A 24,711-nucleotide genomic window follows, 5' to 3' on the forward strand; every position below is an offset into this window, starting at 1 on the left:
CTAAGAGTCCTTAATAAAGCGAGGCTAAGTGATTTCAGGCGCCATTCAAGAGGACAGTAACCAAGAAACTCAGGTGTGTGCCCCATTAACAACTCTCCTTTCTTGTCATCAGTGTAAAACTCACAATAGTGACAACATTCCTATACACTGCACGACGTTCACTTGAGAAAAGTCAAACAGGAAGAACCAACAAGCAACACCAAGCAAGGAAGGGCAAGTGTAACTCCTGTACCTCCACGGGCCTCCTCTCCTGTGCTTGGCTACGCATGAGCAGCGGTCCCAGTTCCTGCACCACCTCAGACCTGCAGGCAAAGAGTGAGGAGAGGGCGGACAAGGGTGGAAGGGAGGACAGGAGGTGGACGGGCAAAGAAGACAACCAACCTACACAATTCACACAATTCACAACTTTTCCAACTCGACTCGCTTCCCTTAACCACCCTAGCCCTTCCAGCTAAGCTTGGACTTACTGGTACACACCTACCTCTCCGTTCCTCACCAGGAGCCCCAGATTCTGAAACCAAAGAGGATTACAGACACTATGCAGCGCAACGTGATAAACAGTCAAGGCCCATTCTCAGGGCACAGCCGATGCCACACCTGTTTTCATTACCTCTCATCGAGTTCTTCTAGCCTGCTCTTCACCGTGTGGGCATTGTTATCCTTGGTGATTTTCTGCAGGAGGTAGAAAGTCTGCTGGAACATACGCAGTAAGTACTCCTCGAACTCCATAGGCACACAGTTCTTGGACATGAGTTCATTGATGCAGGACATGGCCAGGACCCCAAGCCGGCCGCGCTCCTGACCCAACACACAGTTCTGGCTGCTGCCGTTAACTGATGCCATCTTTCTGGCCCGGATGTCACAGCCAAAGCGTGCAAAGTGGAAGATGGTGGTAAGGAGGGACGGGGTGATGCTGGCAGACAGAGGAATCCAACTGAAGAGATGGGCCAGGCACTCCAAGGCCAGGGAACAGATATACTCACTCTCCACATCAAGGATGGGGATTGGCTGATTCAACAGTTTGGCTGAACTAGGACTCTGCAACAGGTTACTCAGTAAGTCGCCTGAAACACAAAAGGCTTTTAAGATACACACTATCAAATCTCTTATAAACCAATTTAAGTAATTCTCCTTACAAAAAACAAAAACAAAAAACCAAGCATTAGCATAAAGCAGAAGTTCTCAAAGTTTGGTCCAGGGACCCCTGAGAGCCCCCAGACGCTTTTCGGGGTTCACAAATTCAAAACTATTTTTAAAAGAATGTTATTTTCCTTTTTCACTTTTATTATCTCACAAGTGTACAACGGAGTTTTCCAGAGGTTACATGCCAAGTTACAAGCAACAGAGAAAAAGCAAACGCTATCTATCATTAAGCTACATATTAAAGAGATTTACAAAAATGTAATGCCGCTCTTCTCAGTAAGTGTTTTTGTTTGCTTTGGAAAAGTTATTTTTCATTAAGATGTATTATTTGTTAATATGCACTGAGTTCATCACAGTTACTTTTAAAAGAATTAATAAATATTTCCAAATTTTCTCAGTTTGAATACCAATAGATAAAACCCACAAAGCTCTTTAAGGACCTCAATAATTCTTAAGAGTAAAGGGGTCCAGGGAATTCCCTGGTGGCACAGTGGTTAAGAATCCACCTGCCAATGGAGGAGACACGGGTTCAAGCCCTGGTCCAGGAAGATCCCACATGCCGCAGAGCAACTAAGCCCGTGTGCCACAACTACTGAGCCTGCGCTCTACAGTCAGCAAGCCACAACTACTGAGCCCGCATGCCACAACTACTGAAGCCCGGGCGCCTAGAGCCTGTGCTCCGCAACAAGAGAAGCCACCGCAGTGAGAAGCCCGCACACCGCAACGAAGAGGAGCCCCCACTCACCACAACTAGAGAGAAAGCCTGTGTGCAGCAACAAAGACCCAATACAGCCAAAAAATAATAATAATAATTAATTAATTTTTTTTTAAAAAAAGAATAAAGGGGTCCAGGGTGGGCGAAACAGGTGAAGGTGGTAAAAAGGTACAAACTTCCAGCTGTAAGACAAATAAGTCCTGGGGATGTAATGTACAATATGGTGACTATAGTTTACAATACTGTATTGTATATTTGAAAGTTGCTAGTAGCGTAAAATAAATTCTCACAAGAAAAAAATTTGTAACTATGTGTGGTAATGGATCTACATTTACTGTGGTGATCATTTTGCAAATATACATAAATCACTATTTTGTACACCTGCAACTAACACTAACAGTGTTATATGTCAATTATACCTCAATTAAAAAAAAAAAAAGAGTAAACAGGTCCAAAGACCAAAAATTTGAAACTACTGGGCTAGTCAAGGTGAGGTCTGTGGACCTGCATCACCAACATAACCTGGAAGTTTGTCGGAAATACAAATGATCAGGCAACACCCACACCCACTGAAGTAGAACCTGGTGGGCAGGGGCAGGAAGCTGTGCTTGTACCAGCTCTCCAGGTGATTCTTACGCTTGCTTAATTTTTGAGAAGCACTAAACACTAAAGGAAATCACACAAAATGAAATTGGGGGTGGGGGTGGCTATAAAATGATTTTAGAGAAGACAAAAGAAGAAAAACATTCATAACTATAACAAGAAGAAGCCTTTCCTGAAATAAAGGTGTCACTATACAAAATGAAAGGGCTTATTCAGCCCCAAGAAAAAAAATGAGTAATCAATACAAAAACTTCAGTAATAAGGGAATGTAGGCAGAAAAGGCACATATACAAAGGAGAAAACCTCGAATTCAGACTTCACAGTAACAGTCAAAGCCAAAAAACAGTGGTGCAGTATCTACAAGTTCTGGGGCAAAGAATGACTTAACCCAAAGGTCCCCTTTGAGTATAAAGGAAGGTGACATTTTTTTAAAACATGCAAAAATTCAAATAATATATTGCCCACAAATTCTTAGGGAGCAACTGAACGATGAAACCATGCAAATAAAGAGATAAATAGAAAAGAATTACAGAATGGTGAAGCTGTGGCAAAGGGACTAATGCAAGCACTGAATTAAATACAGAATCAAGACTAAACAAATGGAGGAATTATAGAAGGGTGTGCTAACTAACTTTCTCATCTTTCACAAGCACAGAGTCTCAAAATATATGGTCTAAAATGAAAATATGTAGTAAGAAATTGGTTTTCATAATCTTTTTTTCTTATCCTTGGAGATATCTTTTACAAACTAATATTCCTTGTGGAAAAAGCATCTCAAGGTCAGCAATTCCTTCCATTTAATACTTCCTGTTAAATTCAAGTAAAACTAAAACTGAATAGTCTTTAGCAAAAATATATGATACCAAAAAAAAAATATATGATACGATACCATTTGGTCCTTTTATTCAGTTTAATCTACCTTTAACTGCATTTATGTAGAGAGAGAGGTCTGGAATGATGTTATTTCTGTATGGTGGAATATTGGGTAAATTTTTACATTTTGTTTTTTACCTTATAGCAGCAGTTCTCAAATGTTTTAGTCTTAAAACCCCTTTACACTCTTAAAAATCACTGAGGACAGCAAAAAGCTTCTTTCTGTTTATGTAGGTTATTTCTATTGATATTTGTCATATTAGAAATTAAAACTAAGAATTTTTCAAATATTTAATTCATTTAATAATGATAAGCCCATTACATGTTAGCATAAATAACATTTTTAAATGAAAAAATTATATTTTGCCCTCCAAAAAATTAGTGAGAAGAATAGCACTGTTTCTACATTTTTGGAAATCTCTTTATTGTGTGGCTTGAAAGAAGATAGCTAGATTCTCTCATCTGGTTCTGTACCCAATCTGTTGTACAATGTTGTTTCACTGAAGTATATGACGAGAACCCAGCTTCACACAGATATACAACTGAAAGAGAAGGAAGTGGCCTTTTCAGATAACGGCAGCTATTCTAATACTAAAATCTGATGAGTACTAATTTCTTAAAGGTTAACTGCAATGTGGAATCTGAATGAGCTTTTTTTACTCGGTATACTCAGAAGAGTGAGAATAAAAATGACAAACAATGTCTTAGTATTTTTATGACCACATCGTTGACCTTTGGGACCCTGAAAGGGTTTGGGGGGACCTCCAGGGGTCCCCAGACCTATTGAGAACTGCTGCCTTATACTAATGTTGGATTAATATGAACAGAGTAGTTAACGTTTCTCAGCCTCAATCTCCTCAGCCATTAAAATGAGGATTTTGTGATTTATTAATAAGAGTTTAATTTCCATTGTTAAAACTAGATTAAAAAGCTGTCCTCTGGCCTCTGTCTTGAAAGGTGTTTGCTGGTTTCTATTCTGAAAGAGCTGCATTTGATACCAGATGAGACTCATCATGATCTCAGCTACTCAAGCTGGTAATCAGAAGACCTGGTTTCAAAGAATAATGCAAGAAGGATGTTCAAGCAGAATCTGCAAACGTTTCAGTTTGTTTATTACTGGATTAATAATTTTGATTTTTGGAATTGCTGTGGTGGCTTTCCACTTGAGTCATACAACTTTCTATCAATGGTTGTTTCTGGTATTGCTTTTTTCATCGTTCATGGACTGACGGCCATTTATGAAAGATGCCAGTTAGAGGAAATCACCATTACCCAACTATTAGAATTATCAGGGCATTTACCAACCAGGATCAAATTGAGGCTTTAGCAATGGAGGAACCAACAGACACCACCTCAGTATGATCTTATACTAAACCCGGACACTGTTGGGCCCTTGGGCCTTTTTAAAGTCTCTTGAACATTCTTAAATAGAAATAAATTCTGGCTTTAAAAACAAAAACAAAACAAAAAAGTTGGCCCTATTCTTCAGCTCAGAAGAATTTTTCCAGAATGGAATTCTAAGGTGGGGTGTGGGGAGAGCAACACATCAATGATAACACTGATGTTAAGAACAGCTACTAGGACTTCCCTGGTGGCACAGTGGTTAAGAATCCGCCTGCCAATGCAGGGGACAGGGGTTAGAGCCCTGGTCTGGTAAGATCCCACATGCCGCGGAGCAACTAAGCCTGTGCACCACAACGACTCAGCCTGCGCTCTACCTGAGAGCCACAACTACTGAAGCCCGGGTGCCCAGAGCCCGTGCTCCGCAACAAGAGAAGCCACTGCAATGAGAGGCCCGCGCACCGCAACAAAGAGTAGCCCCCGCTCGCCACAACTAGAGAAAGCCCGCACGCAGCGAAGACCCAACACAGCCATAAATAAATAAATGTTAAAAAAAAAAAAAAAAGAACAGCTACCATTTCATGTGCTATTATTATTTGCTTGGTGCTGCACCAAGCACTTTACATATTCTCATTTAATGCTCCCAGCTCTAAAGTAGGTATTACGATTATCTGCACTTACAGACAGTTAGAATAACTCAAACACAGATAGATGAGGCATTTCCCCCATGTTCCTCAGCTAGTCAGAGGCAGAGCTAAAACTAAAACCCAGGTCTAGCCCCAAAGCCTATGCTCCTTCCCAGAAGCCAGGTCAGGAAAGATTATGCAGCCAAGAAAAATGATCAGTCAGAAAGCTAATATTCAAAAATAGAAAAATATGTAAGATCCAAAGTCACATGTAAAATAGCATGTGTACACCATGACAGAAACTATAGAAAGATACAAGCACAAGGACAAAGACTGAACGGGAGTATGCAAAGGTAAAAACCTGTTTATGTGGATAGGATGATCTCTGACTATTTTTTCCCCTCAAAACAAGTATCTTTTAATGTTGTTTCTCGATAAAAATTATTTTACTCAACTTTAAATGTTTCAGGGAATTTTAGTAAATCATAGAAGAATTTTTTCCAAAATTATATATATTTTTTCTTTTTTTTCTTTTTTTGCGGTACGCGGGCCTCTCACTGTTGTGGCCTCTCCCGTTGCGGAGCACAGGCTCCGGACGCGCAGGCTCAGCGGCCGTGGCTCAGGGACCCAGCCGCTCTGCGGCATGTGGGATCTTCCCAGACCGGGGCACAAATCTGTGTCCCCTGCATTGGCAGGCGGACTCTCAACCACCGCGCCACCAGGGAAGCCCCAAAATTATATTTTAATCCAAGTGAAGGCATCGCCACAGAACAGAGACCCTGCTTCATGCTGCAGCATTTCCAAAGCTATGCTGAGACAGCTTTCACAAGCTCTTGATTATAAAGAGGACTTGTAAGAGGGCTCCTCGATTTTAAAAAACCTGTGACCAACTTCATCGTCCCTGAATTGGGCCAGGCCCTGGCGGCAACAGACACCCATGCCCCAAGTAGTACGTAGGCTACTCTGGGGCATTTACTGACTTGGAAGTAACCCAGACATGGCTGGAACACTTGTAATGGGCTTTCATACAAAGATCCCCTCAGCTTTCTTCTTTTCTTACTTATTGAAATTCCACATGTGTTCTATTCAGTTCTACATTCACTAAGAGTTTCTCAACCTCAGCACTATTCACATTTGGGGCTGGATAATTCTTTACTGTTCTGTGCACTGAAGGATATTTAGCAGCATCCTTGGCCTCCACTCACCAGACGCCAGTAGTACTTACTCTTTCTTCAGTTATGTTAACCAAGAAGTTTCTCCACATTGCCAAATATCCCCCGCAGGGCTAAATCACCCCAACTAAGAACCTCCGACCTAACTGTAGCCTCAGTCCAGTAAAATGGGGAGAAACTCTTTTTAAGGAACCCTTGGGAGGAGGAAACAAGATCAAAAGAGTTGTGATCCAAAGTCCCATTTTTCTACAGGTGAAAAGATCTGCAAGTACACGAACATGTGCATCTTATAAAGAGTCTGGGAAAAAACCAGAAGGCGTAAACTGGTCGTAATCAATTAGGGCTAAGACATCTTCACCCTAAAACACTTTCCATCGCCAGTATATATACACATCTATATTTAAAACTAAATACCATGTGTGCAAGACCGATATGGCCCCTTAATTTTTATTACAGAACAAAGCTAGCTCAGAACTACAGTATTTATGTAATTTCGTTTTGTTCACATTTTTTCCCATTTTCCAAGCAAAAAGAAGCAAGGACAAGAGGAGAGTAACTAAGGAAGAGGGCTGAGGCTGCACGAGCAAAGAAGGAAGCCGCACCACGGCATACAGACGGTACATCCACACCTCCCCTCACTCACTCCTCAGAGCAGAGCTGCTCTTCTACAGAGAGGACATCCAAGGTCAGAGAAGGTAAACCAAGTAAGCAGCGAGCCAGGACTCAACCAGGGGAAGGAGGAGGCAGGCAGAAATGGTGAGAGTGACCGAGACAGCAAACTTAGAAGAAAGACAGTGCACCTCGACTGGGAATGATGGGTTCACGTCACTGTCCCACCCCTCACTGGTGATGTGACCTCTGGCAAGTTACCCGCCATGAACCCCAGCTTCCTTTTTGTAAATAAGAGAGAAAACCATCATCAATTTCACAGGATTCTGGTCTAGTGAGGTGAGTTTAAGAGATGAGGCAATAATTTGGGGAACTATTCTGAGAAATGAACTACACACACCTGTCAAAATTTTTTCTATAACCAGACTGTTAGAGCAGTTGTCAGAGGGACTAGTCCCTGGGTTTTATTCTTTGAAAGTGATCAGACAGAAAATGACATTACAAGAAAACATATGAGAAAAGAGACCAAAAGCCCACGGGGCCAAGTCTGATGGGTAGCTGGGCAGGGCAGTGAGAGTCTGGCAGGGACTGCTGATGGGGTATGTTTAGGAATTATCTGAGTTTATTCACTGGGCCCTATGGTTTCTCAGAATTTCCTCCATAAAACTGAACTCACAGTCAAGAGAGCTAAAGAATTTTCTAGACATTTTACCACTTAACTTGGTGTCTTAAGGGCACAAAGGCAGTTGAGCAAAAGCATCAAAATAAATGTTGATTAAATCATTAGCATTTTTGCCCATATAGTGAAGCAAGATCTGATGACTTCACTCACAACTCTCACAAAGAGAGTTAACAAGTGAACATGCAATTTTTTTTTAAAAGAGGAAGCGTACCAACTTAAAAGCTTATTTAACTCCCTAGTCCACCCCCCCACCAGTTTCAATTTATTCTGCTTTTTCTCAAACACTAAAATTCAAGACTTCAAAAATTTTAATAGTGTCTAAGAGGCAACTCTCAAAAAGCACTCATCATATTTTTAGGTTTTGTTTGTATGGAATGTCAACTGAGTTCTTATTTTATTTCCCCTAACCTCATAAACAAAACCTAGGCAAAACATGAAAGAGTCAAGCATTTATTTTTGATTTGTATTATCTAATATTCTCCAACCTGGCCGCCAGGATATAAGTCTATCAAAGTATCAACTGAGTTAGCTCAGAACATGTACCTGAAAGAAGCCAACTAAAACTCACAACTTTTGGTACTGGAAAACGATGTCAGAAAAACAAGTTTTACTAAAGTAAACTGCTGCTGCTCACTTAACCTGGATACTAAGATAGTATTCAACTATCAAAAGAACCAATTTTTGCAAACTACTATTGAAATGAGATGACAAATTTTTTTTTTTTGGCCACACCACACGGCCTGTGGGATTCTAGTTCCCCCACCAGGGATTGAACCCGGGCCCTCCGCAGTGAGAGCACGGAGTCCTAACCATTGGACCACCAGGGAATTCCTGAGATGACAAATTTTAAGATCAGCCAAACTGCAAGAGATTCCAAGGTGTATACTCAAAAATCAAATCTCTGCATCTTTGCAATTTTTTCTTTAATCATTCAAATATTGCAAAGTATAAATCTGCTAAGTCACCTCAAATATCCACTTTGAAAATGAAGGTTTGCCACCAAATACAAATAAAGTTCAATTTCCTGTAGGCTTTTAATATACTCTAGAACTCTGTAATAGTTTTTAACCTAAGAAGTATGACAAATGACTAACAGTTTTTAATCCAAGTATGATAAATAGAATTGAAATAAATTAGTAAACTGTAAGCAGTCCTCAAAACTTCATGATGTATTTTCAATTCTACAGCAACTCTGCAAGAATTTCAACTTCCACATATTAACAACAGGCTACATGAAACAGCTAGGGCTCAGAGATGTCTGATTTCAACAGCCTATTTCCTTGAGGTAAAGGAGAAAGATGAGGAAACACTTCTCATTAGCCACATCAACCTTTACAGTAGAGGAAGTAGTATGTGTCATTTCACAGGATGTACTCTACTTGAAAAGAATTTGTGACCATTTAACATAAACAGAAGCCATTTAGAAGTGAAAAGTTCCTGCTCAGACACAATTTCCTCTTTCCATCCATCCTTGAAAGTAGCCATTTTTAGGTGAACTGCACTCTGACTTTTGAAACAGATATTAATATAACTATGGACAATAACTAGCCACCAGTAAACTATTTAATGGCCACTGTAAATATGCCCACACTTGATCAAATAAATCCGAACTTTTGTAAAGTCAATGCTGATTACTGCACACTGGTTCCCAATCTGTCCAGGCCAAGATGACTTTTCCCTGAGCCCATGAGGAAGAAGCACTCCACATGCCCACGTCCCCTCCTTCGGGCTGCCACCCACCTCCTATGACCTGACCCCTGCATGACTGCAAAGCAGACCCATCATGCCCACAGGCTCATACCAACCTCAGCATGAGCAATACAGCCATGAAATATGAGAAAAAGGGAAAAATAAGCCAGGAGGGACAGCAGTCATAAGCTGAAGGTGCCACCTTCCTGATGGGCAAGGAAGAAACAAGCTATGTTGTTCGAAATATTATATTAGAAAGTACATGTACTTACAAGGAACTAAGAAAGTCAGCTACTCAGAAGACAAGGGCAGAGAGGCCAAAAATAGATTAAGGAAGAATGTGCATCTGTGTCTGGCATAGATAAGCAATTGCTACCCTGCTGAGACCCCCAACTGAATTTAAAAAGAGGAACACAATGTGTGGTGCAGACCATACCACTTTCTCCTGAGGTTGGGGATGGTGGTGGGGTGGCAGCAGTCACGCTGTGTTTGTCCCAGACAGTCTCCAAGATACCTACCAAGAAAGGAGAAACTGAGTTTAAGAGAGAAATAAAACCTAACATATAGACGCAACAGGGAAGACATATGGGAACATATGTTTATGTATGACTGATTCACTTTGTTATAAAGCAGAAACTAACACACCATTGTAAAGCAATTATACCCCAATAAAGATGTTAAAAAAAAAAGACAAATTACAAAACAGCAAAAAAAAAAAAAAAAAAAAAAAAAAAAAAAAAACCTAACATATAAAAATCAGATTTAGAAAAACAATGTATTGATATATTTGATCAAGAACCAGTATTTAAACAACTGTCTCTATGTCTAACTGCTTTTTCTGGACACCACCACTTGGATATTCCAAACTCAATTTATCTTCCCCCACAAACCTGCCACTAATATTCTCATGCTCCTCACCAGTCAACAGTACCATCCGCACAATCTCAGCATCTGGCCTCTGCTCTCCCTGTCCGGCCTCACCCCCACCCCACACGCAGGCTTCATCACACTGCACTATTTACTAGCTGTTCCTTTCTCATGTGTTCTCCTTCTTAACCTCTGAACTGCTCTCCCCCTTCCAATCCAACTTGACCTTTCACCAGACTAACTAACTGCTACCTGTCTGTCTCTCAGAATTCCACTCAGCTGTCACCTCCTCCAGGAAGTTTTCCCTGCTCAGTTTTGCCTGCACATAAAACATACCTCTACCATAACTCTTAACACATTGTCTTTCTCCCGTACTAGAGTATACCTTACTAGAGGGCAGGGATTATGTTTTATTCCTCTTTATATCTCCTTACAGAACCTGGTATATAAGATGATCATAAAAGCTTTTAAAAATATTCTGTTCTCAAAATATTTAATATTATAACATGGAAAACACTGAAAATATCATGTTAAGTAAAAGAAGCTAGACACAAAAGGTCACATATTCTATGATTCTATTTTTATGAAAAGTCCAAATAGGAAAAACCAGAGACAGATAATACACTAATGGTTGCCAGAGGTTGGGGTGATGGAAATGTTCTGGAATTAGACAATGTGATAGTAGCACAACCTTGTGACTATACTAAAAACCACTGAGCTGCTACACTTTAAAATGGTAGATTTTATACGTGAATTATATCTCAATTCAAAAAATTTTAGTGTCTGCAAAAGTAGGACACAGAGATATCAGACATGGTCCCTAACTCCAGAAATTTAACATCTAATTGTGGATGTCAATGAATATGCTTTGAATGAATAAATGCTCTGAGGTTTGGGTTTCCCCTAGGGATTTGGGGGAGGATGGGGGGGTGGTAAATGACAAGTTTACTTTTAATCAAAACACTCTTATAACCAATTTTAAGTGCCCACCTCATGACGACTGCTTTTGTAACACATGCAGGAAAAAAAAAAAAAAAAAAAGTCCCTAGATATCCAAGAAGCAGCCTGAGTAGAAGAGCTGGAGACAGAAACCCTTCTGGTCCCTACAACATTCCCTCCAGCGCGCAGCTCAGCCTTGTGGCCCAACACCGCCCAGAACCAGCAGCTCCACTGACAGCACAGCGGGCACGGCCCTTGCCCTGTCTCCCTCGAGACACAGGGGCTCCGTTCTCTTCCTACCCTCCTGTCTCATTCTGCAGTTTGCTTTCTGTTTATTCTTACTCTTCACTCATAGTCACGAGGCTCTAACACAACAGACCAGATGACGAAGCAAACGCTATATACAACTACAACCTGGCGCACAGGGTGCTGACTCCACACCTGGTCTCACTTCCTTACTCAGAATTCGAAATGTTCACATCTTCCTCCTCCTCCTCCAACTTCTCCTGATTTAAATTCAAATCATCTTAAATAAAGTGCCTGCCACCCACCTTACTCAGAATGCAGTAATCAGCATTTCAATCACATTCCTATGACCCTGTCTATACCACATTAATCATGGCTATAGTGACGACAAAATAAAGACTTTAAAAGGAAAATAAATTACAAGCATTTTTTGAGACCCTACCGTGTGCTAGATACTGGGCTAGGTGCTGGGAATACGGCACCACATTCTTTGTGTTTTTACGTTCGGTCTCAGTAACAGCTAAGGCAACTGCTCAAAAATTCTGAGTGCCAGGGCCTGCACTCCGGGCATCTGCAGGCAGGCCTCTGCCTTCTGGTGCCACCCAGCTGCTCACCTGTCAGTAGCCCAAGCACTGTCTGCACCTGTTCCAGCAGCAGCTTTCGCAACTCCTCCTTCCGAGCCACGCTGAGGTCCTCACGGGGACAAGCCAGCTCTTCTGAAGTTGTCTTCAACATGATCAGCCCGAGGGGAGTTGTCACAGGGGACTGGATCAACTGCCAGGAAAAAGTAAGTTTCTGAGCAGAGTGCCTGGCTAATTAAGGTACAAAGAAGACTGACAAATGGTGAACCTATGAAGTACAGTCGTCCCTCGGTATCCGTGGGGGGGGGGGGGGGGTGTTCCCAGGACCCCCGTGGATACCAAAATCCAAGGATGCTCAAGTCCCTTATATTCAATGGTGTCGTGCGGTCAGCCCTCATACAGGAGGGTTCAAATCCTGTGGATACAGAATGTCAACTGCACCTCTGTGTGTTTAATCTTACATGAACAGGCTACATAAATAAAACCTTTAGAAAAATGACTGAGTACACTTATGTACCTTTTTAACCATTCAAAATATATTCTCATCTTATTTTAAAGACAGAATTCTAAATAACACCATGAACTTAAAAACAACAAGAAAGCAATGCTCTTTTACACCTAACATGACAATTTTTATACATGTCCATACTCCCAACAGAGCCTTGGTTACTCTGCCCAGGTTAGTATATTAGTGATTAAGGTATGTGTAAACCAATTTGTGATATCTTTCCAACATTCAGGTGTTAAATCAAGTTTACAGTTCCAAGCTTTGAATGCTTCGTAAGAGTTCAAGATTAAACATGTGGCAGAGCAGAAACACACATACACGTCATTAAACTATGATACTGATACGGTGGACTTTGCAAATACCTACGTAGCAAATTAAGGTACTTTTTCTATCACCTGCAATATCCACTATGCCATAGGAAAGTTTCCTTAAACAAGAGACAAAAAAAGGTACACTTTCAACAGCATAACACTACTTATACCTTTCTTATCAATTTCAATATATTCAAAGCATTTATTTTTTTAGTTTCCAGAAACGGTAAAAGTAATCAAGGTACCATTAAAATCCTACTGGGTTATATGCTACAATCTATGAAAGAGCAAACAAATTGAAAAACTTGACCATTTTCTTTAATCATAGTTAACTTTAAATGTAGTTCATTCCCTGATAAAAATAAGTTTTTTATTTACTCAATCTATAAAATATAAGCCTTAGGGAAGAGGAGGTCAGGAACTACACCCAGACAGAAAGGATATTCTCCACTTCAAAAAACACAGGGCACTTTCCTGTCCTTGAAAACAACTCTTCCCATTGCAGACCAAGGAAAAGCACATCCCCGAAGAGCAGGACTCAATATTGAGAACTTAAAGAGAAATTCAACTGCCCTCAGCAGCAAGCAATAGTGTGTTGAAAATGCTCTCTATTAAATCAGCTAACACTTCAAGTACATCCTCCACAAGTTTTCTCTTCATTTGCTACAAGTTCGGGCTATTTCTAACATCGACTTAAAATTCAGATAATGCAGTAGGGGAGAAACAGGAAATCCCTCCTCTAACAATTTTTCTTTACATGATAACGTGAATAGAACTTTATAAGCATCCCTTTTCACTCAGACACCTTTGGATTATCAATCTGTATTTTAAAAGATTTCTATTACTTCTCCCCTTTCATTTCCTTCTTTCTCTTCCACCCCTTTTGTCTCTATTTTCCCCCAAGACCTCATTCTTACTCTCTCAGCTGGGAATGACTCATTACCAAATAGTCCACTGGGCAATACTTTCCTGTACATATGAAATGCTTCTGTGCTCTCCAGAAATAAAAAATCCCTAGAGTATGGAAAATGTATCTTAAAGGTCCTCCTTTCTCTCATCATTTGGGAGAAGGGAAGAGTCAGACAAGAAGCTGGCTGAAAATTATTCTTTACTTGAAAGAACAGCCTGATAAAATGTGTAATTTTCCTTCTCACTAGCTTTGTTTCCAGAAAGCTTTTTATTAAAAGAGTGTTTCCTTTCACCATCTTCACATACATAATTAAAGCTCATGACATAGGTAATCTCTGCAATTTATTTTAATACAGAATAAGCACCTTCAGGTTGCAAATCAATTTCAGGTGCTTAGTGTTAGCTTCAGAAATTTTTATCATACCAGCCAATCAGAGAAGAAACATCAAAATTCTTTCTATGCTTCTTTTCGATGCTTGCCCCTTAAGTATCTGGCCCCAGGCACACTGTGACCAGAAGTCCAGCTCAGCAGATTCCAGGACTCTGAAGAACAGACTCTAGAAAGGTGTGATGTATGTGCTAGTGCAGGCGGCTGGGGGAGGTGGGGAGAACAGGGGTCGGTTCTCACTTCAATGATTCCTTCTCCAGTGGCCTAGAAAGGCTATACCAACACACAGAATTGCAGGTATCTTTCTGGGCCCCAAATCAACTCCTCTTTGCCTGGTATGACAGTCATCATAATTACGGCATAAGCTGCACAGATGCCCCAGGCCAAATGTTACAGAATTAAAAAAAAAAGGCTATGCACCCCAGACCGCAGGCCATAATGGAACTAAGCCAAAAAAAACCTTTCAGATGGTTTAATCAACAGATCATATAATTGTGAAGTTGATTCCAGAACCAGTTTGGTCTTGTTTACCAATGCCTAAAGAAAAGATTTTATTATCATTATCAGAAATGTCAGCAATTTAGCACCAATCATTCTTGACATGGCTTTCATGCCACTGACTGGTTCTCATGCATGAATAAGAAGCGGGGAATAATACAACTGGAAAGAATTTTAAAGATCACTTAGTCCAATCCTCTCGTTGTACACAGAAGGAAATGGAGGCTCACATAGGAGTTACTAAAATCAAGGTGATCTGTGACAAAAATGGACACAGACCCCAAACCCACTGCCTCCCAGTCCAGTGCCCCTTCCACTACGGGGTGTTTCAAAGTCATGAAGGCTGCATGGGGTGAAAGGAGTCATTTCTGAAGGGTGGAAAGCGGGAGGTGGTGGGCAAGAGAGGAAGACAGCTACCCTTCTGAACTCTCCATGAGCACCTCACCTAAAAATGCTCTTCCAAATTCTCATTTATCATCATTAATCATACTTGATGGGCAGACAAGAAATGTCTGCTTTTCACCGAAGGAAATGATCCCAGCTGGGCGAAAACATGGCTTCTCCTCACTGTTGCCGACAAGACTCAGCTCTCTGTCTGGCTCACATTCCACTGCTGCTTCACACAAGACACACCACTGACCAACCCAGGATGGAATCCACTCAGACCCCCCCACCTTCCTGGTTCTTTCCATCTCCATGGACTTCCTCGCTCCCTCTCAGAGAGCCATGGAGACTTACCACAACTGCTTTTCAACTTGGAGTGAAAGGAAGCGTGTCAGAGAGAGCCAGCAAAGCCTCTGGCCTCCTAACCCACCACTGCAGGCTCCCCACCTCCTTGCCATTCCTCGGGTTCTTTCCACTGTTATTCCCTTTGCCTACAACACTGTTCCCCTGGAAGCCCACATGGCTCACTCCATCACTTCCACTCAGTTTCTGCTCAAGAGTCTGCTTCTCAGAAAAGGCTTCCATGATCGTCCCATCTAAATAACACCTCTGATATTCACTCCTCCTCACCCTAGATTTAGTTTTCTCACAATACTTATACCTACCTGAAAGAATTTATTTGCTTATTGTTTACTGATGCCTCCCCCTTGGTATTATAAGCTCCATGAAGGCAGCTATTTGTTCATTACTATATCCCCCAACGTACCTAGTTATTAGTACATGGCTGGTATTCAACAAATAGTTTATGGAATAAATGCATGAATCTCCTTTACAATAACAATTCAACAAATCTCTAGATAAATGAATCACCATACAAAACAAAATAATATTGAAGGAAGAACTTCTGTGCCACCTTGAGAGGTGATCCAAAAGAAGCAATATGGATGCTGAATTTTTTAAATTGCTGCATCATTCAAACGGTTTGCAGGGAGAGCAAGCAGAACATTAGAAAAGGGTATTGTTCTGGAAGATTCTGCCGTCACTAAGACTATAACCAATTTTCAAAGAATTTTATTTCTATAATCTGTACATGATACCCATTTCCTACATACCCAGACTGCCTCGATAATATAAACATTTCCAACTTTATCACAGGAATCAAATGAACAAAAGCATCGCCCTCTTGGCTTTTAGGTTCCCCCTATTCCCTGATGACTTCCAAATCCTGAACCCCAGATCCACATTTCCTAATGTCTCACCAGACGTGCACAGAAGGAACACGCAAATCTTAAATGCATTTTCTGCCAAACTGAATTCACCATCTTCTACCCAACCCCATTTCCTCAGATGGCCTAGAAAATCTGCCATCTGAGCCAGGAACTTGGAAGGCATTCTAGCTTCCTCCTTCCCTCCTCCCTACAGCCTAGTCCCTGCCCAAAGCCGCCTCCGTGCCTCGCTGCTGTCCAGCAGGTAAGCCCCGGCTTGGCTCAGGCCCCTGGGCTCACTCAGACTTCTCCAGCAGCAGCCTTCCAGGCCTCCTTCGCTCCGGCCTCACCCCTCTGCAATCCAGACTCCAAACTGCTGCCGAAGTCGTCACTCCAACATAAACATGTGGCCACGTTGTCTCCCTTCTCCAAACTTTTCATTAGTTCTCGAGTAAGGACTATGAATTAAACACTGATGCCCCCTGCAAACGCAAAGCCCTCCCTGCTCTGGCCCTGTCCATCAGCCTAGCCTCTCACTCTACCACTCAAGCCACCACCTCACATCTCATCACCAGCAACACTGAAAACACCTCAGCTCCTTGAGTCTAAATGCCGTGTCCTCACTGCACTTGGCACAATACTTCGCTACAGTCATTAACATATTGTTGGGTAATTATTATTTCCATCGCTTTCTCCCCACTAAACTATAACTATCAAAGGCCTCATCCTGGCACCCAATACCTGGCACGGTACCTAACAGGCTTTCAAATACTTGCTGGACAAAATTTCACAAGAAGTTAACAAAGTGATTGGGGTTCCCATCCCCCACCTTCTCCACTGCACCAAGGTACAACACGTCTCAGGAACACAAGGTTAAGTGAATGAGATAATCCACCCCACAATGACCTCACCACTGCAGTTCCAAAATGCTCATCTTAAAAATCCTCTTCAAGACAAGAAAATAATCACTTCTTCAAACAAATTACTTACAAGATAAAGTTTCCATAGGTTATCTCCTTACCTGTAAAATGTTAGTAAAAAAGTCATGGTAGAACATGGGCCAATCTTGACGGCCAATGTCAACAATCACTTTGCAGAGCTTGTTCCGGATGAAGTAAGGTAAGGTTTTGTGGTGAGCCAAGAGGAGTTTGGGCAGGCAGCTACGGATTTCCATCTTATCCTGAGATGGGACCCCAAGCCACATTTTATTGATCAGATTCTGAAAAACAAGTATACATCTTGTAAGTTAACAATCTATACACAAAACAAACTGGTTTTCATCCAACAGTAGCTATCTCCCTCAAACAAGAAACTCTGCTTTTAAACAAAGGTTTGGAGCAATTTGGCAATGAGAATAATAAAATATTCAAATTTTATGATACAATAATCCCATTCCTAGGAACATAATTTAACAGCTACATGATTTAACAGAAACAAAAAGGTGTAGGTGCAAAAACTTTCTATAACACCATTGTCTCCACCAAAGAATAATGACAGAAACAACTTTAATGTAAGAATAAGAGAATGGCTTGGTGAATAATGGTACAACCACTTATAGAAATATAATATAAAGGTTAAGTGGGGGGGAAAAACAGAATGCAAAATGAAACGAGCAATATGATTATAATTAGGTTTTTTGAAAAAAAGTGTGCACAGGAAGGCAATGATTGGAAGAGAGTTGAAATAAATGAAGATTTTTAATGGGTATCATCCCTCCTCCCAACTGTTTTTCTTTAATCATCTTTCTCTTTTAAATGTTAACATGGAAGGAAAAGTTACATGTTACCACAAACGACCTCCCGACCTCACCTATCTTACCTTTTGGTGCTGAAGATGGAAAGGTGCCCTGGAAAACCTGACATCTTGACAAAGGCAGTATATGGGGAAGAAGCCCCTGAGATGGGTTACCACTATTTCCCAGCCATGTACACATCAAAACTAAAGTCTAGTGCCAATAACAAGGCAATGTGACTAAGAAATACTCTTCAGAATAGTATAAAAGTATCTGACAACTTACCTCAAAAACCGTTAAACTGTACATCATTACATAGTCATTCCTAGTGCTGGAGAGAAAATACAGGCAGAATCTCCAGGCTCCTATTTGCTGAGCAAAGTTATTAAGAAGTTCCTCTGGAAAAGTTAAATAGCAACAAGAGAAGGCTATGAAAATACACAAAATTAATACAAGGCTGGCTGTTTTACTATTTTTTTTTTTTAAAACACACCTCTTCTACATAATGTAATGACATCAAAACCAACTACAAAATCCAGCTGATTCTTCAAGATAGAAAGGACAAAGCATACAATATTTTTCTGACTCTGAGGTGACCATGAACGCTGACACCCAAATAACAATAACCTAGCTACGGACACCTTTTTTTTTTATGGGCACTATTTTAGGTAGAGAAACTTTCACTGCTGAAATTCTTAATCTAATGTGTAGACAGACAGATAGAAGAGTATCATTTTTACCTTACAAATGATGGCCAACCGGTAACTTACTTCCTCTGGGGTACAGCTAGATGTTATCTCCTCACCACTCACTCAACACTGTTCTTACACACTTATACACACACACACACACACACACACACACACACACACACACACACACACACACACAATGATGGCCAGAAAAGCAGGAAAAGAAAAAATTAAGACTAATCTTATAAATGCAGGATTGGAAAAAATGCAAGAGAATTCAAGATGGCTAACTCCCTTCATCTGAGTTGGTTTTATTTTAAAATATCACCCAGGAGTCGGCAAACAAGAGCGGCAGTCATGGGAGTTGCCAGGAACCACCCTGGGCACCTCAAATCAGTTAGAAGTTGTTTTCTTCCTCCTGAGGCTGCTGGACAAACAGCAAGCATTAAGAGTCTATCACCGTGTTTCTGGACATGCTGCCCCTTAGTCACCTTGACCTGCTGCGCTGGTCATAAAATATAACACAGAGTGGGTAAAAATACAAAGGCAACAACCCTGAGAGATTCTAGGAAGCCCTTGGAAAAGCAGCAAGCACTGCAGCCCGTTCTAACCCTAAAGTCACCGCTCTGCCAGTGCCCTACAACGCAGGCTAAGTGCACCAAGGCAGTCTCATTATAAATCCCATAAAGGAAGCTGATGATGTGTTCTTATAATTAAGCAAAAGTTTCTATGACTCCCAGAGGTGAAGTCCAACCAGAGAGTGATCTCTGGCTGGAAATGAGGAACTCTGGACTCTGTTCTAGACTTTGCCACTAATTCACTGAGTCTGATCCCAAGCAAATCACTGCTCCTCTTTGATGCTTCAGCCTTCTCCACTTTTAAAAATGACCAGACTGTCTCTTGAGGCTCCCTGCTAACAGCTCTATCTCTAGAGCACTTTTGGTGGAGGATGGGTGGAGCCCCTATAATAAAAGGTCTCCCTCCTTTCTCCCACCTAGCTAGGAAAGACTTTAGTTTATCCTAAGACATCAAAAAAGAAGCAAGAAGTGGTTCCAGCCCACACACTCAAATAAAGCTATGGAGACTAGGTACAAAAAGAACTAAGACACGCCTACTACCAAACCCCCGGATTCTCCTTAGCCGGCATTTAAATTAGACTTCTGTAGCATCTGGTTATTTAAAACTATTTAAAAAATCAGATTAGAATAAAAATATGTTAAAAAGCTTCCACTTTTAATTCATGAACACTGAGGTGAACAACATTAGCTTTGCAATCCAAAACTTAAAGAGAAAAACAAAAAGCATAAAAATTATAAGCTTAAAACAGGACTATGGAGAAATTAGATATAAGGGAAAGATCCTTCACCTCCTTTGGTAAAAATCACCACTGATACTTTTACTATGAGGTACTTTGGTAGCATAAAAGTAACAAGAGGCTCACTCTGGGGGCAAGAGGTGGGTCAGCCCAACTGAGTAATAAGAGAGAACCTAGGGAAGCAAGCAGAGGGGATCTTCTAAGCCAGATGCCTGATCATCTACTGGGCTCAGCTTCCATCAGTATCCCCTGTTTATAAACTCTCTGGTTCCCTGCAGCACAGTCCCTCAGAAAAGAAGGCATATACAGGGCAGGCCCACAAGAGACCACCACATTTAAAATTAAGAGATAAGAAGCTACACCCACCGGGAGCTAATGTGATACTCAAAGGATGCAAGGGAAAATGGGCTGCAGCCAAAGGTCTACTAGCCACCTGAAAATCCAAACGCTAATCAAGCTTTGGCCCAAGGGCAGAAGTCAGCCATAACACTGAGCTGGCTAACATGACTTAGAGAAGCCACGTGCGACAGAGAAATGGCTCTGCAGAGACCCGGAGACACAGAAAAAAGCCTCCAAGGAAGTGAAAGCAATGAAGGTCAGTACAGAGCAGCCAGACACACAGGGGAAAGCCTCGAGGTCTGGATCAAGAAAAACATTTTTCATCGTCAAGTTCAGGGCTTAAGTGAGGACTCAGAGAGAGAAAAAGATTACTCTAGGACTTCAGTGCAGCATGTCCCTGAAGCAGAGATCTCACAACTTAAATAAACCTTCTAGTTTACAGTATGCTTTAATGAATATTGTGCATGTCAGTGAGTATAAAATTCAAAAAGAGGTTCTAGAAGGTGCCAAGGTTCCCAGAAGACCTGAAATTACACCTACATCTCTCTGTTGTTTGAAGCCTTTATTCAACAAAACTTGCAGAATGAGAGCGATAACAGTGGCAATAAGGAAAAAGCAAGAAGGCCCCAAAGGATACACCCGTTAAAGGATCTCTGGGCACTAGATGAGGTTCAGGATAGACCTCTACACACCAAAAACATGTTTGTTTTAATGCTTTCACGAGTTTTTTCTTTAAATTAAGTCACAGACATCTTATAAAAGTTTAACATTGCTAAAATTAAGAGCAAAGCAGGGGTAGGGGTTTCCACACATGGCCAAAGGAAAGAAAATCCATCACTATGGATTATAGTGGGCTCTACCGACTACAGCCCTTGCAGCTAGGTTTGTAGACCTCACCAGCCACCAACCAGCAGGACTGGAGCAAAAGGAGCCAGAATTCAAGGGGAAACATGCAGGCTTGACCAGGCTGCCAACATCAAGGCTACCAACTCCTTCCTCCCCATTGGGGCCTTTTCGTTATAAACGACTCTTTACTACTCAACATTTCACTTACCTATCTCACGTTTTCTTTCATTGGTTGTACAGTCGTGGAAAAACTCTGTCATCAGACTTTCCAGTGCCCTGAGAGAGGCTTCTTCAGATGCCTAACAAAGAAATTTGAAAAAAAACAAACAAAAAAAATCAGTAGCTGTATTTTCAGTTCTACTGTTCCTCAGTTCCTTCCAGGTCACATTCAACAGCCATAGTAATTTACTTCCTCAAAACATCTTGGTTCAACATTCTTCAAATACATGATATAAGCCAGAAAAACTGCAAGGAATTTCCCAGCTGACTCAAAACCCAAAGTTTTAGTATACTCTATAAATTCATGCTACCGTGCTATCGATTTTCAATTATTTATGCTAAGGAAAAGAGAGCAAATAATTTAAAATTTAATTCTTGAAACATACTGAAAGCAAATTAACAGCCCCTGGCTCTGACTGAATAGGCAGAATGAAGAGATTCAGAAAGGTTAGGGTGCCCTATAGACTATCCGTCAACGTTATTTGCCCCATGTCTGAATAGTTAGCCATATTCTAATTCAGAGCAACTGTAGTCAAACTGCTGCATGGATTCCTGGGGCTTTCTGAAGGGACTTCAGGAGCCAAACATCCACTCAACTCTCAATCTCACATGAGCAGTCAACAGAGATTAAGGTGCAGCTAAGAGCCAAGCAGAGCAAGGACTCAAAATGAGACAGTACCTCCCACGCTCAGGCCCACAGAGAGCCAGACTCTCAGCAGAACCACTCAGGCGGAGAATAAGAGGAGAGGGACCCTAAGCCCCCTAAGGCTCATCCTCTCCCTTTTCCATACGGAGCCCCAAACCCACTTCCTCTTCTCTCACTGAAGGAGGGGACATCAGGTGCAGCAATGAACTTGAGTCAACACTCCTTCACATAACCAGTCTGCAACAAGGTGAGCGTTCGCAGGCCCCTCTCAAATCCTCACTGGCAATAATTACCTAGACATGATCAGAAGCCAACAGCAGTTTTGATTTCTTAATCATCTCCTAATTTCCTTCTTCCCACCCACCTTCCCTATATCCTCTCCACTGCCCCTAGAGTGAGAGCTGACTATTAAAACTGTATTTTGAAACAAGCTCACAGGGACTTCGCTGGTGGTACAGTGGTTAAGAATCCGCCTGCCAATGCAGGGGACACGGGTTCAATCCCTGGTCCGGGCAGATCTCACATGCTGTGGAGCAACTAAGCCCGTGCACCACACTTCTGAGCCTGCGCTCTAGAGCCCATGTGCCACAACTACTGAAGCCCACACGCCCAGAGCCCGTGCGCTGCAACAAAGACCCAATGCAGCCGAAAATAAATTTATTTTAAAAATAAATAAATAAAATAAGCCCACACTCAAATGTATCACGTATCAAGCTGTAATATTACCAGGGGCCTCCACTTGGTAATGGGCTTTTGAGGACACTGAGGAACTTGGGCCATTTCTGTGGATCAACGAGCACTTCTTGGGACTGGCACTAATTACAGAGGCTGAATCAGGCTTGCACCAGCCCACCTACATCAACCAGCACATGTTAGCACACTAGACAGCACACGGGGGGCCACGTTCAAGCAGTGCCAGGCACGGCTGTCGCTCCCATGCTGCAGTCATGGTGACAGCTGTGCAATGACAGCTGAACTCTGACATGTTGAGTGATGAATTATTGTTTAATAGTTCTAGCACTTGTGAGTTTGAGGGACTTTTTTATTTATTTATTTACTTTTATTTATTTATTTTTGGCTGCATTGGGTCTTCATTGCTGTGCGCGGGCTTTCTCTAGTTGCAGTGAGCGGGGTCTACTCTTTTTTTTTTAAATTAATTAATTAATTAATTTTGGCTGCATTGGGGCTTTGTTGCTGCACGTGGGCCTTCTCTAGTTGAGGCGAGCGGGGCTACTCTTCGTTGCAATGCGCGGCCTTCTCATTGCAGTGGCTTCTCTTGTTGTGGAACACAGGCTTCAGTAGGTGTGGCACGTGGTGCATGGGCTTCAGTAGTTGTGGCACGTGGGCTCAGCAGTTGTGGCTCACGGGCTCTGGAGCGCAGGCTCAGTAGTTGTGGTGCACGGGCTTAGTTACTCTGCGGCATGTGGGATCTTCTCGGACCAGGGCTCGAACCCATGTCCCCTGCATTGACAGGCGGATTCTTAACCACTGCACCACCAGGGAAGTCATGAGGGACTTTCTGGTCTGAATTTTATGATAAATATTAGCCCTCTGCTCTTTCTTCAAACCAATATATCAGTTCTACTAAAAAATACCCTTGGATTGCAAGTTAAGCTTTTTAATGCAGAAATAACCGGAATGTGGAACAAAAATAGGACTGCAATCCTCTTTAACCTGTTTCAAGTTTTTGTGTTGATCAAAACAGCCTCACTGAGAAAAAAAAAAAAAAAAAAAAAAAAAACAGCCTCACTGTTCTCAGTGACAGATTTGCTAAGTGTTATAAATTCATATTTCAAAATGAATTTGTATAAATAAAAAAATGCTTCGGTCTGCTTCATTAATCAACTTGGTGTACCATTTCATTTGAAAAAACAATTTTTAAAAATGTTTGAGGGAAGATTTAAAAGAATCAAAGGAAAATCTCCTATGTTAAAGTAACTTATTGGCAAAGAAATAAACATAAATCAAGACATATTTCTCGAACCAAAATCAGCTATTTAGTCAAAATAAATCTATAGTTTTTCTGGAGCTAAAATAGGTTCCTGAACACTAATGATACATCTTCAAGTCACACCTGCTACATAACTTATTCTTTTTTTTTTTTTGGCCGTGATGCGCAGCATGTGGGATACATAGTTCCCTGACCAGGGATTGAACCGGGGTCCCCTGCAGTGGAAGCATGGAGTCTTAATCACTGGACCGCCAGGGAAGTAAGTCTCTCCACAACTTATTCTTGCAATGAATCATTTTAGAGTAGATCCTGGAAAAAACCTGAGCTTATCACATTCAAGCAATCAACTGTCAAGGTTTATTTCATATGGGTTCTTGAGGCAGAAGTTTGTGAACTTGACAATTACAGGCCATACATCAAAGCCTGCTGAAAGCAAGTCTCTGACTCCCCAGAGAATCCAACCCTATCTCCATTCCCAGTCCCATCAACCTCACCCCTCCCAGCTCCAACCCTAGCTAACATTCCCAAAGAAAGTGGAAAGACAAAAGTATCCACAAAAATCACAGGATGATAGTCTCACCTGATTTTGTAAATGATGGTTATACGAAAAAGGAAACTCTAAAACCTAATAATCCAGTGGCACACCAGGTGTTTCTCAGCAAGAAAAAATAACATGCTGTTT

At 41.4% G+C, this 24,711-nt stretch overlaps 1 protein-coding gene across 3 annotated transcripts in view; it reads right to left on the reverse strand.

Moving 5' to 3' along the window:
• XPO6 (exportin 6) overlaps positions 1-24,711 on the reverse strand; it is a 107,364-nt gene that overhangs the window by 50,984 nt on the left and 31,669 nt on the right. For all 3 annotated transcript variants that reach the window (XM_060031970.2, XM_060031969.2, XM_060031968.2), the window contains exons 2-7: positions 21,422-21,512; positions 18,307-18,419; positions 17,311-17,508; positions 12,120-12,279; positions 9,890-9,967; positions 611-1,064 (exon numbers count right to left, since the gene is read on the reverse strand). In XM_060031970.2, the coding sequence (XP_059887953.1) occupies positions 611-1,064; positions 9,890-9,967; positions 12,120-12,279; positions 17,311-17,508; positions 18,307-18,419; positions 21,422-21,512 (1,094 nt within the window). The remainder of the gene's footprint in view (positions 1-610; positions 1,065-9,889; positions 9,968-12,119; positions 12,280-17,310; positions 17,509-18,306; positions 18,420-21,421; positions 21,513-24,711) is intronic.

This window comes from Delphinus delphis, chromosome 15 (assembly GCF_949987515.2).
Source record: "Delphinus delphis chromosome 15, mDelDel1.2, whole genome shotgun sequence".
In the NCBI taxonomy this organism is placed as follows: Eukaryota; Metazoa; Chordata; class Mammalia; order Artiodactyla; family Delphinidae; genus Delphinus; species Delphinus delphis.